The following is a 12,083-nucleotide window of genomic DNA, read 5'->3' on the forward strand; positions in this document are numbered from 1 at the left end:
ATCGTGGGCACAGTGTGAGCAAGACCACCCTGGGAACCCCAAGAGATGAAGGACAAAAGGGTGCCCTGAAGGGCCCTGAGCCCTTCCTCAGCCCACCAGAGTCTGCCAACTGTCCTTGCAGGGGCAGGATGCAGGCTTGAAGACCCCTGGGCAGTGTGCGTGCAAGTGGGTTGGAGGGTGCAGGGGAAGGAACGCTCACTGCTTTCCAAGAAGTATAGCTAGACCCCCTTCGGGTAAGTTGCTTTCTGTGGCACACAGTGGCAATGATGAGAATTCAGGGTGACAGGAAGGTCAGGGTAATGGGGACAGACACGAGGGTACTTTGTTCCTCAGGAAGCACTAATGGTACAAATGGCTATTATATTGATAATGAATGAGATATATGGTGCATTATAATTATATTACATTACGATATTACAGGAATAGAGCAAGATTATATAATTATAGATTAAGACAACAGCGCAATAGACAAACCTGTATTATATCATTATATAAATAACCGGGTCTAATATTTTATAGCAATATATTGCAGTCGCTGTGGTTACTGGATAAATGATAGCAGAACGCCTCACTCGGCAGGGTCATTTGCATGTCATTAGCATATCCTCAAGCAGGAAGCTGACAGATTGAGCTGACGGGAGGGCTCATGGCTTGGCAATCAGCCACCTGGAATAACAAGCTCTCAGGAAATTCGCATTTGGTGCGATGTGCCATCATACTGAAAGACTGAGGACTAACAGCCATATAATCTTCCACTGTCTCCCAGCTCCTTCTGCAGGAGCTCTTTGGAGCCCTGCCATATTGGCTTAAAAAGCAGATATCTGAACTTCTGACACTGTCCAAGAAGACACTTACTCCATTGCATATAAGCCACATATCATTTGTCTGGGGCTTAATTGAATCTGCCCCGCTGCTGCCCTTTGAGACATTCCAGCCTCTTCTCAAATCCAAGCACACAACTGGACGTCACATCACCCTCGCTCAGAGGCAGATGCACGGGCTCTGGGAGGCCAGCTTCCTGGGGCTCTGGGCTGTGACTGTGTTATGGCTGGTGTCCCAAGGAGGCTCACAGAAAGAAAGCAGGCCCCGTATGCCTCCCAGGAAAGATGTGCTGGGGACAGACCCCACCCTGGTGGCACAGCACGCCATGCCCAGGCCTCGCATTGCATCCAGGCACTCACTGAACAGTGAGCAGCGTGGTGGGTGGTAGATGTGTCCCCTCCTGGGAGGGCCTAAGTATGGAGGCAACTGGAGTTGGGAGACCAGCCCCCAAGGAATCCAACAGAAACAATGAGGACCGATATTCCAGCTTCCCTGTGAAGCAAGACCTCAAATATCCCAGTGACCTGGCCAGGCTGCTGAACCCCAAGTCTGCTTTTCCCAGCAGCTGCCTCCTGTAGTCCTTTCTCCCCTGTCTTGTCTAGAGCTCTTGTTCTATCACTTCATCCTCTTCCTCTGCTGCTTTGTCCTGCACCCCACATCAGCAGATCTGTTCAACCCAACCGTTTGCCTTCTCGGCGCCCAGCCCTGGGGGCTGAATGCTGATGGAGGAATTCCCACCCCACAACACACTGGCCCCACCACACCGGAAGGGAAGGCCCCCATCCTCTACCGGGTCCTTCACACTGCGAGGCAGCCTTTCTGGGTTTCCCTCTTCAGCACTTTCTCCCACTCTCAAGAGTAGTTATTTCCTGTCTTGACCTCTCTCTTCAGAGATCTGACCCTACAGACTCCTCGACTACTTTGGTCAACTCTGACTCCTGCTTCATAGAGAAAATGGAGCCATCAGTCAAGAATTTGCTCACCTTCCTGCAGTCACTCCTACAAATACAGCTACACTCGTGCCATCCTTGACTTCCTCTCTCCTGTGCAAATGGACTCCACGTTCCCTCTGCACTTTGGGTTCCATTTGCATCCACCTGCTGGAAGCCTTCCATCATCAGCCCTCCCCTCTCTTTCATATACATTTAATCTTTCATTATCCAGTTGGACTCCTTCCTATTTTAGCATGTAAACACAATTAAACATTCCCCTTAAAAATTAAAACAAGACCCATTTTCTGCTGGCTCGTGAGATCTGGAATGTTAAAATTACAGGAACTCTGAGCCAGTTGTTAACCACAAAAATTTAACAATTTTTAATTATTAAAAATTATATACACAATATTAAAAGCAAAGGTAATCCATACTCAAAATTAATCACTTCCTAATTTTTTACTACATGTTACTACTCTCTTGGGCCTTGAGGTTATATATGCCTATTGTACCTCTCCAGGGAGGAGATTCCAGAGAATGGTGGCCACAGCACATCTCTTTCCAACTCCATGTTCAGCAACATCCCTATGGTAGCTTGAAATCAGCCAAGTGGGAGGAGTGACATCGCAGAAACCAGCAAACGCTACAAACCATGACGTTTTCCCTAGAGAGCTGGCTGTTAAACATTCATCAGCATTCCATTGACCCCTCTCAGCTCTGGATTATTTTCTAGGTCCTACCTTCTGTGCTTCTTCACAGCTAAGTTTCTTCCAAAAGAAGTCTACACCCACGGTCTCCACTGACACAAATGGCTTCTGTACCTCTTGTTCCGGTTGAAGTGCCCTTGACTACAGAGCAGTGGCCTGCTGGAGATTCCATCCTCCATCCTTGTAGCCCTCGCCTTCAGGGGCACAGCCACTCACTCCCTGTTGGGACCTTGGCTGCCCTCTGAGGATGCCTCTCAGCTCCCCTCTTAAAGGCTACATTTCCCCAGTTTGTCCTCAGCCCCCATGCACTTCACATCTCCCCAGTGCACTCCTTACCTTCCATTTCTAGCTTTGTGCCAGAGATCCCACAGCTGAATATTTAATCCACACCCAAATATCTGACTGTCTGCTGCACATCTCCAATCCGTTGCCCACAAATACTGTAAACTTCCTGTGAAAAAAACTGAAATCACCCTCCTCCCTCAACCTCCCTGTCCCACCAGTAGTGTCACCATCCACCAAGCCAGACCCTGAACCATCCTTGGCAACTATCTCCTTTAGCGCCAGCATCTCATCAATGAGCAAACACACCCATTCCCCTCTCCTTCTGTTCTCCTGTCCTCATACTCTTTTGTCATTCCTTGGTCCAAGCCACTGTCGCATCTCACCAAATTTCTTGTGCAGACTAGTCCAACTAGTCTCCCCGCTTCTGACCTCTTCACTCCAGGACATACTCCACCCTGCAGACACAGTGATCTCTCTAGATGCCAAATTTGATCACATTAGTTCCCTGCTTAAAACCTTCAGGGCAGTCAGGTGCTGTGGCTCACATCTGTAATCCCAGCACTTTAGGAGGCCAAGGTGGGAGGATTGCTTAAGCTCAGGAGTTCAAGACCAGCCTGGGCAACATAGGGAGACCTCATCTCTACGACAAATCAAAAAATTAGCCAGGCATGATGGTGCACACCTGTAGTCCCGGCTACTCAGGAGGCTGAGGTGGGAGAATTGTTTAAGCCCAGAAGATCAAGGCTGCAGTGAGCCGTAATCATGCCACTGCATTCTAGCCTAGGCAACAGAGCAAGACCCTGTCTCAAACAAGCAAACCTTCACCCACTGCACTCTAGATAAAGCCCAACTCCCTTAGCTTTGCACACATGGCTTTTTTTTTTTTTTCTTTGAGACGGAGTTTTGCTCTTGTTGCCCACGCTGGAGTACAATGGCGCGATCTTGGCTCACCGCAGCCTCTGCCTCCCAGGTTCAAGCAGTTCTCCTGCTTCAGCCCCCGGAGTAGCTGGGATTACAGGCATGTGCCACCACGCCCAGCTAATTTTTTTTTTTTTTTTTTTTTTTTTGTATTTTTAGTAGAGACGGGGTTTCTCCATGTTGGTCAGCCTGGTCTCCAACTCCCAACCTCAGGTGATCCGCCCGCCTCGGCCTCCCAAAGTGCTGGGATTATAGGCGTGAGCCATCGGGCCCGGCCCACATGGCTCTTTTTAACTACCCCCCACTTCCAGCCATTCCATACTACGGAAGCACCTTGACTGACGATGGGGTTATGTCCTGATAAACTTACTATACGTTGAAAATATTCTAAGTCAAAAATGCATTTAATACACCCGCCCTACTGAACATCATCGTTCAGCCAGCTTACCTTAAACGTGCTCTGAACACTTACATTAGCCTACAGCTGGGCAAAAGCATCTAACAGAAAGCTTATTTTATAATAAAATGTCAAATATCTCATTGATTTTATTGAACACTGCACATTACATCAAAATTGCAATCGTTTTGCACCATGATAAAGTCAAAAAATCCTAAGTCGGGGACTGTCTGCACTCTAAATTCTCCCAAAATGCCACCTTTGCCTACTGCTCTCCCTTCACCTGTAATGCTTTCCCTGTGCCCACTCAGTCCTGCTTCCCATCCACCTAGCTAGTAGCTTATTCACCCTTCAAGGCCCAGCCTGGGTATCGGCGCCTCCAGGAAGCTAATATGACCTATTGGAGCTGCTGGGTGCCCCCTGCCCTGTGCACCTTGGGTTTCTCACCTTCGGACCACTCAGCATCCTGCGTGTAATTGTTCTTTGTGTGTTTTATTTGGCTGCCTTCCCCACGAGGCCATAAGCACCTCAAGGGCAGGAATGGTGCTTCATCCAGCATGTTTCTCCAGTTTCCAGCCCAGGGCCTGGCTATAAAGCAAATGCTCAGTCCAGCATTGCGGAATGCAAGGGTAGGATTGAGCTGGATAGAGAGGAGGGGAGCACTGTGTGAGCAAAGGGATGGAGACAGGAATTCTGCGCAGATGCTGCCATAGGCAGAAAGCGCCCACTGATGTTCCAGAGGAAGGCCTAGAGGGCTAGTTTGGACCAGACCCCAGGAGGCCTTGAGTGTCTCATCGCAGTGCCCCCCACCGCTGTGTGATCTCAGGCTATGCTGGCCATGCTGAGGGCGAGGAGCAGATGGCAGTCTGCTACCCTTGCTTGTGACCTCTGCCCCACACAAGGTCCATCTTGACCCTGGGCTCTTTTTCTCCTCTCCTGCAGGTACGACACCATCACCAACCAATGGGAGGCGGTGGCCCCTCTGCCCAAGGCAGTACACTCTGCTGCAGCCACAGTCTGTGGCGGCAAGATCTATGTGTTTGGTGGGGTGAACGAGGCAGGCCGAGCTGCTGGCGTCCTCCAGTCTTACGTTCCTCAGACCAACACGTGGAGCTTCATCGAGTCCCCAATGATTGGTGAGAACCAGTGGTGTCCTCAGCCCAGGGCCAGGGTCGCACCCCTGCCTTGCTGATTTGTTCAGTATCCCATGCCCAGAAGTCAGGCTAAGCCCAACAGCTCTGCAGACCCAGATCTAGAGGGTGGCAGGAGTTGCAGAGCCCCCAGCTCAGGTGTCTGGAGAAGGGCGAATGAGTCAAGGCTCCAGGTTCCCCTAGGCCCCGGACCCGTCCCCAGGCCAATCAGTCACTTGTTGGAAGTCTTTCCAGCTTCCTTCCCTGGAGGGTCTTCTGGGAAAGAAAAGGAGAGGGAAGTCCGAGACAAGCTGCCGTGACCTGCCTGCTCTGCTCTCCTCACAGACAACAAGTACGCCCCCGCTGTCACGCTCAATGGCTTCGTTTTCATCCTGGGCGGGGCTTATGCCAGAGCCACCACCATCTACGACCCTGAGAAAGGAAACATTAAAGCGGGCCCAAACATGAATCACTCTCGCCAGTTCTGCAGGTGAGAGGCTGCAGCACCTTGACTAGGGCTGGGACGGAGGAGCGGGAGGAGGAGGGGTGTGACCACAATGATTTCCTGCCATTCAGTGACCATAGCAATTCCCAGGCCCAGAGCAGTGGCCCTCCCCCTCCAACCATAGGAGTGGGCGTTAGCCCAGACCAGTAGGGTGGAGCCCACGGTAGCCTCTGGTCCAGGAGCCCAACCCCGGGGCTCCAGCTGGCCCCAGCTCCAGCAGAAATGAACTATTTCCTGAAGGTATCAAGGCTACCCTGTTCTCAGTGAGAGGTGAGGTCAGCTTCCCCCAGGACCACCTGCCCCATCACAGACGGAAGGCAGTGCCAGGCCAGAGCTGCGTGATGCCCTACAGGGACAAGTGACTTCTTGGGGGACCGCTCTGAGGACATGAACGATCCTGATGGCTTTGGGAGCTGTGATCGGGGCTCAGAGTCCCAAAGGCTGACTGGGCAAAAGCACACACAAACCCACCCCTGCAGGCAGAGAAGGTAGAGGGCTGAGTGTGGCTCAGTCCCCAGGCTTTCTGGCCCCGTGGCAGTGAGACACCAGTCCCTGCTCTTCCAGCCCCATCCTTTCCTGGACTAAGAGGAACAAGGAATAAAAAGGGGCCCCAAGGTCAGGTGCGGTGGCTCACACCTGTAATCCCAGCACTTTGGGAGGCCAGGCGGGTGGATCAGTTGAGATCAGGAGTTCGAGACCAGCTTGGCCGACATGGTAAAACCCCAACTCTACTAAAAATACAAAAATTTGCCAGGCGTGGTGGCATGTGCCTGTAATCCCAGCTTCTCGGGAGGCTGAGGCAGGAGAATCGCTTGAACCCGGGAGGCGGAGGTTGCAGTGAGCCAAGATCGCGCCACGGCACTCCAGCCTGGGTGACAGGAAAAGACTCCGTCTCAAAAAAAAGAAGGGGCCTCAGAAACCCCATTGTCAGGACTCCCATAACAGATGCTTCCTGAAGACATCTTGTGCCTATGCAGAGGTAACTGCAGAATCTTCAGTGTGGGAATATCATGAAGTACTTAGAGTGTCCATTGTTTGTGTAGCATAGCTAGAAAAGATATAACCTACTACTAGCATGTCAGTGACCTTGGACACATCCCTTCCCCTCTCTGGGGAAGTTCTATCTGTGAAACAGGTGGTTGGACCAGACAACTGCTAAGCTCCTGTTGGATTGAGATTTTACAATTCTTGAGCCATACTTCCATGTCACGTACCCTAATGGTGGCAGTGTGCAGAGCACAGTCTGACTACCCTGTCCACTGATGCAGACAACTGGAGCATTGCGCTCCACTTGGGAGGATGCCCGTACCTCCTCTGAGACTAGAAATAAATGGGAAAGGGCCAGGCACGGTGGCTCACGCCTGTAATCCCAGCACTTTGTGAGGCTGAGGTGAATGGATCACGAGGTCAGGAGTTCAAGACCAGCCTGACCAACATGGTGAAACCCCATCTCTACTAAATACAAAAATTAGTCGGGCATGGTGGCAGACACCTGTAATCCCAGCTACTCAGGAGGCTGAGGCAGGAGAATTGCTTGAACCCAGGAGGCGGAGGTTGCAGTGAGCTGAGATTGCACCACTGCACTCCAGCCTGGCAACAGAGTATGACTCCATCTCAAAAAAAAAAAAAAAAAAAAAAAAAAAAAAATGGGAAAGACTTAACAGCAAATGGCAGAGTTAAGCTGGGTCTTGCAAGATAATCAGGTAATAGGTGCACCACAGAAGGAAAATATGAGGGCCCCAGATGGCATGAACTAAGGGAGAGAAGACTGGAAGCTTCAGAGTCTGGTAAGAAGTCCAGACTGATGTGTTCTCTTTAAGAGATTTCAGAAACGGGTGGAGCCTTTGAAAAGGTATGTGTCCAATGTCGGAGAACAGCCAGGAAGAAATGGCCATTAGCTGAAATCAAAGAGCGTCACAGCTAGAAACAAGGATGTGGACGTCATTGCAAAGAAGTAGCTGAAATGCATTAAGGGAGTCAGTGCAGAGAGGGGCCAGATGCTGAGCCCTCATGATGAGAGGAGCTGACTGAGACAACAGGAGCAAGCCAGTGAGTGTCACATAGGGAAGGGGTCCAGGCACAGCCATCAGTTACCCTGCAGAGCATGCCCGGCCCTTGCAATCCTGGGTGGGCAACAGCACCAGGTCACACAGGAGCACCAGGAGCACCTTGGCAGGTGGAGCTCCCAGTCAAGTGGCTGACGTTCAATTCCAGCTGAGCTCCTTATTATTCTCTCTCGTCATTCTTGTGAGTCATGTTCCCAATTTGATTTGAGCAGTAGGAAGGCTGCGTGTGCCACACAAAAGAGTCTCCAGAAAGCCTCAGTGACCCGAGCTGAGTGCCCGCACAGAGATCTTTCGTCTCCCAGCCATGGTTAGTCACTCTGGCAGGGCAGGGAGGGAGCGCCTTCTGCCGCTTGCAGGGTGGCATAGCACGGCTTCCTGACTGGCCCTGGAGGACAGGTGTTTTTCTTATGCCAGCCCAGGTTAGAGGGCAAAGAAGGGCAGCAAGATCCCAGATGACTTCTGCAAAAGGCACAGGCAGCCTACAACAGGACACAACGTTGAGAACCTATGTCCAGGGCCAAGTTGGAAATGAAATGCCTAACTCTGTCCCCGCTTTCCCCCAACAGTGCCGTGGTGCTTGATGGCAAGATTTATGCAACTGGAGGCATTGTCAGCAGTGAAGGGCCCGCGCTGGGCAACATGGAGGCCTACGAGCCCACAACCAACACATGGACCCTCCTCCCCCACATGCCCTGCCCTGTGTTCAGACACGGCTGCGTCGTGATAAAGAAATACATTCAAAGCGGCTGACATCAGCAGAAAGCCCACGATAAGACTGTGGACAAGTCTGGTGAGGCAAGTGCCACGCAATGATAATTTTCCAGTGACACCAACAAGAGGCCAACAAAACACAATCAAGGAACTCACTGCGCTCAACATGTTGAATATTCTCTACGTTGAATGTAGAAAATCATCCTCGCCTTTGGATGAAATGGAGGCACCGCGCTTGGAGCCGCAGGAACCACGATCCCGCCGCGGGGCTGGCTGCCTCCTGAGCAGGCGCCCGCCCTGAACAGGGGCGCTCGCTCTGCCAGGTGCAATAGAGTTTCACATATTTTTCAACTGGGAGAGAGAAGCTGTTTTTTCCTTCCTGCAGAGCAAGCTTGATCCCTAAACAACCATAGATCAGTTATCTTACAACAACATTAGGCATCAGGCTCTCCTGGAATAAGATCAAAGTGTCCTTATCACTTTGATTCCTACTTTTGTTTTTTAACCAATCTACACTTTCAGTGGCCGACAGAAAACAAGGGACAATACTGTGCATCACAAGGCCTAGGAGGCTGCTGGTCCCCACCAGGGCCGAAGAGAAGCCCAGCTGCCCACGCGGAGCCAGGGGTGGCAGCCGTGGGACAGCCGGGAACGGGGACAGCGGTCTGTCCTTCACAGGTTTTTTTCTACTGTGTTTTTGCTGAAGAAGGACAAAGTGATTACGCTAGCTTTCTCTTACCCAGTATGACTTATTTAGATTTCTGAGGCATTTTCTTGATAAACAAAAGGCTATTTTTAAGTACTGAGAGGAGGAGCAGGCCACAAGAGGGATAATGTGGGAATTCCCAAAGCTCTTTGTAGGTAGTGCCAGAGTGGGGCTTTTGCTCTCATTTTTCTACGTGCAGAATAGAGGATCTCTCCTGGGGTGGGCGATGCCCCCATTTTATTTTTAGAAAAAGTAACTCCCAGACAGCCCCATAAAAGCTGTGCCCAAGGAAGAAGAGTCTGCTCTAGAAGGAGCCCGGTTCTGGCTCAGGACACCGGCCCAGCTCCCTCCATGAGGTCAAGCTGAGGACCCAGGCCAGTGGGAAGGGAAGGAGGGAGAATAAGCGTCTATAAAGCACAGGAGACTATTTTTGATATTCATAGCTATATATTAAGGCACCTGCCGCAAGAGCTCTCAGGATGGGGACAGCCTTCTTAGTGGAGCCACGGCAGCAAGGCCTGAGGGCATGAGCGGAACCACTCTTTTTGTCACATACGAACCTGAGAAAAGGGAAGCCAGGAGGGAGGTCACACCGTGGCTCAAAAGGGAAAGGCCTTCCCGCTTGTCCTTAGCCCCTCAAACCTCACACGGTCAACAGTTTTCATTCCAGGGCAGGAAGAATGCTGCCGCCACCGCCGCCACCACTGCGCTGTTGAGTTGAAGTTGGTACCAAATACACATTTACCACTTTTATATCTGGGAAGTCAACTTGCCATCATTTCATGATAACAACCATTTATAATAGAAAAAGACAGGACACGCTTTCCATCTTTCAGTATTTGATGACACAAAATTCCAGTTCTAACACTGGGCATCAACTTCTAGCACTACGAGTGTGGCTCCCACTTGGACAAGATACCGAGCTTCGTTATGCAGTTTTTAATATTATTTATTATTTTAAAAAGTAATAAGCACAAAACTACATACATTGTATGTCATTTAAAGTATTTATGTCAAACAGGGTGCAAGTGTGAACCCAAGGACTGGAGCACAAATTCCTAACTGCCTGGGGCAGGGCTAATGTTAGCATTGGTGTGCGTCTGCCTCCAAAGGAGGTTCTAGTGGTCAGCGAGACTCAACACAGATGACATTGAAATTCCGTTTCTCTCCTCATCTATCACACTGGAGCAAAACTGGCTATTTCTGTGAATGATATAAAACAGGGTTCTCTGTAATGGTATTGTACATAGTATATGTTTATTGTTAAGTTCTTGTTATATTATAATAAATATATTTATAGATCTAGACTTAGAAGCCAACGTAATTTTTCTGTGCCAACGTCCTGCCACAGAGATGCAAAACCTGTTCTAACCCTCATACATCAGCTGTGTGGGTTCTCTTATAGACTTTAGTGCAGAACTTAATGATTAGAAAGGATGGGACTCCATATTGAGGGAAGGTTTAGAGTTGAAAAGCCAAGTAGACAATTGAAGGCCAAAGTTGAAAGGGACTTGCAAACATGCCGGCACTGGCTCTGAGGCTCTTCCTTTCATTGAAGTGCTCTTCTTATTACACTTGTGCAACTGAAAGCTTCAAAGCTGTTAGCTTCCCACTGGTATCACTCCTGTGCCGGGGACCCACTTAGAGCCACATGGCAAGTCCAGCTCATGAGCCTAAGAGGAGACACAACACACTTTCTCCAGGAAGAGGAATACAGGGTGATTTCTTTTTTTTTTTTTGAGATGGAGGTTCACTCTTGTTGCCCAGACTGGATTGCAATGGCGCGATCTCAGGCTCACCACAACCTCCGCCTCCCGGGTTCAAGTGATTCTCCTGCCTCAGCCTCCCGAGTAGCTGGGATTACAAGCCTGTGCCACTACACCCGGCTAATTTTGTATTTTTAGTAGAGACGGGGGTTTCTCCATGTTGGTCAAGGTGGTCTCGAACTCCCAAGCTCAGGTGATCCACCCGCCTCGGCCTCTGAAAGTGCTGGGATTATAGGTGTGAGCCACCGCGCCCAGCCAGGGTGATTTCTATCCTATCCTAAAATCCAGTTGGGGGGCCTCACTGCCTTCTTCAGTCATGGCTGGGGCTGCTGTCTAGGCTGCTGTATAGACCTACCTTGCTATGCTAAGGACTTGCGTGCCAGCCTCCCCGGGAGAACAGGTAAAGCACCAGATGGAAGTACCCGTCCTCTGGCAGGGAAAGAAGTTTAGATTTCACAGATTCGCAGAAGGCAGATTGGTCAGCTTTGTCATCCATGTGAAGAGCCTCACACCATTAATCCACAAATTTCACCAAGACTAAGGGTCTCCTTGCCAAAAAGAAAATCGGAAGGCGGTGGTCAGGGTAGGCGAGAGAGGGAGATGTTGAGAGAACTTGGCTGAGGCTTTATGATGAGTGGACCATATTCTTGTCAAATAAATATTTGCAGTGACACCTTCAGTCCTAAAGGATGGCAAATGTCTAGAGGATGCCAGTCATGAAGAGCTGAAATTATAACTTGAGATAAAAATCAAGCAATCGTCCTGTTAACTCCTTTCCTGTCTACTTCATTTCCCCAAATCAAGAGAAACACATTCTCTGGGTCTATGAAGAGTCTGTGTATTTCAGACTTAACTCTGGGGGATGAACAAATTGCATTTTGCCACAAAAGCCATGTGTGTCCACTATATCAGGAGTCCATGAGACAAAGGGGAGCATCCAGGTGCAACCACCAGAGCTGATGTGGATAGTGAGAAAGTTCACTGTGACGGCCACAAACAGGAGATGGTTCACATTATGCATGTGTATGATTTTTTTAAAACCCATAGCCAAAATAAGAAGAGAACAGTCAGGAAAAATATTTGCAATCCATATGACAAAGGATTTATATCTTTATTAAAGAACCCATGTAATTCAATA

General features: G+C 49.9%; 1 protein-coding gene across 1 annotated transcript in view; it reads left to right on the forward strand.

Moving 5' to 3' along the window:
- KLHL29 (kelch like family member 29) overlaps window positions 1–10,486 on the forward strand; it is a 319,715-nt gene extending 309,229 nt beyond the window's left edge. Inside the window, exons 12-14 of the mRNA XM_030799827.1 lie at window positions 5,004–5,197; window positions 5,537–5,681; window positions 8,329–10,486. Coding sequence (XP_030655687.1) covers window positions 5,004–5,197; window positions 5,537–5,681; window positions 8,329–8,512 — 523 coding nt within the window. The 3' untranslated portion in view covers window positions 8,513–10,486. The remainder of the gene's footprint in view (window positions 1–5,003; window positions 5,198–5,536; window positions 5,682–8,328) is intronic.
- Window positions 10,487–12,083: the final 1,597 nt, after the last annotated feature.

The sequence above is a fragment of the Nomascus leucogenys genome, chromosome 19, assembly GCF_006542625.1.
Source record: "Nomascus leucogenys isolate Asia chromosome 19, Asia_NLE_v1, whole genome shotgun sequence".
NCBI classification, from domain to species: domain Eukaryota; kingdom Metazoa; phylum Chordata; class Mammalia; order Primates; family Hylobatidae; genus Nomascus; species Nomascus leucogenys.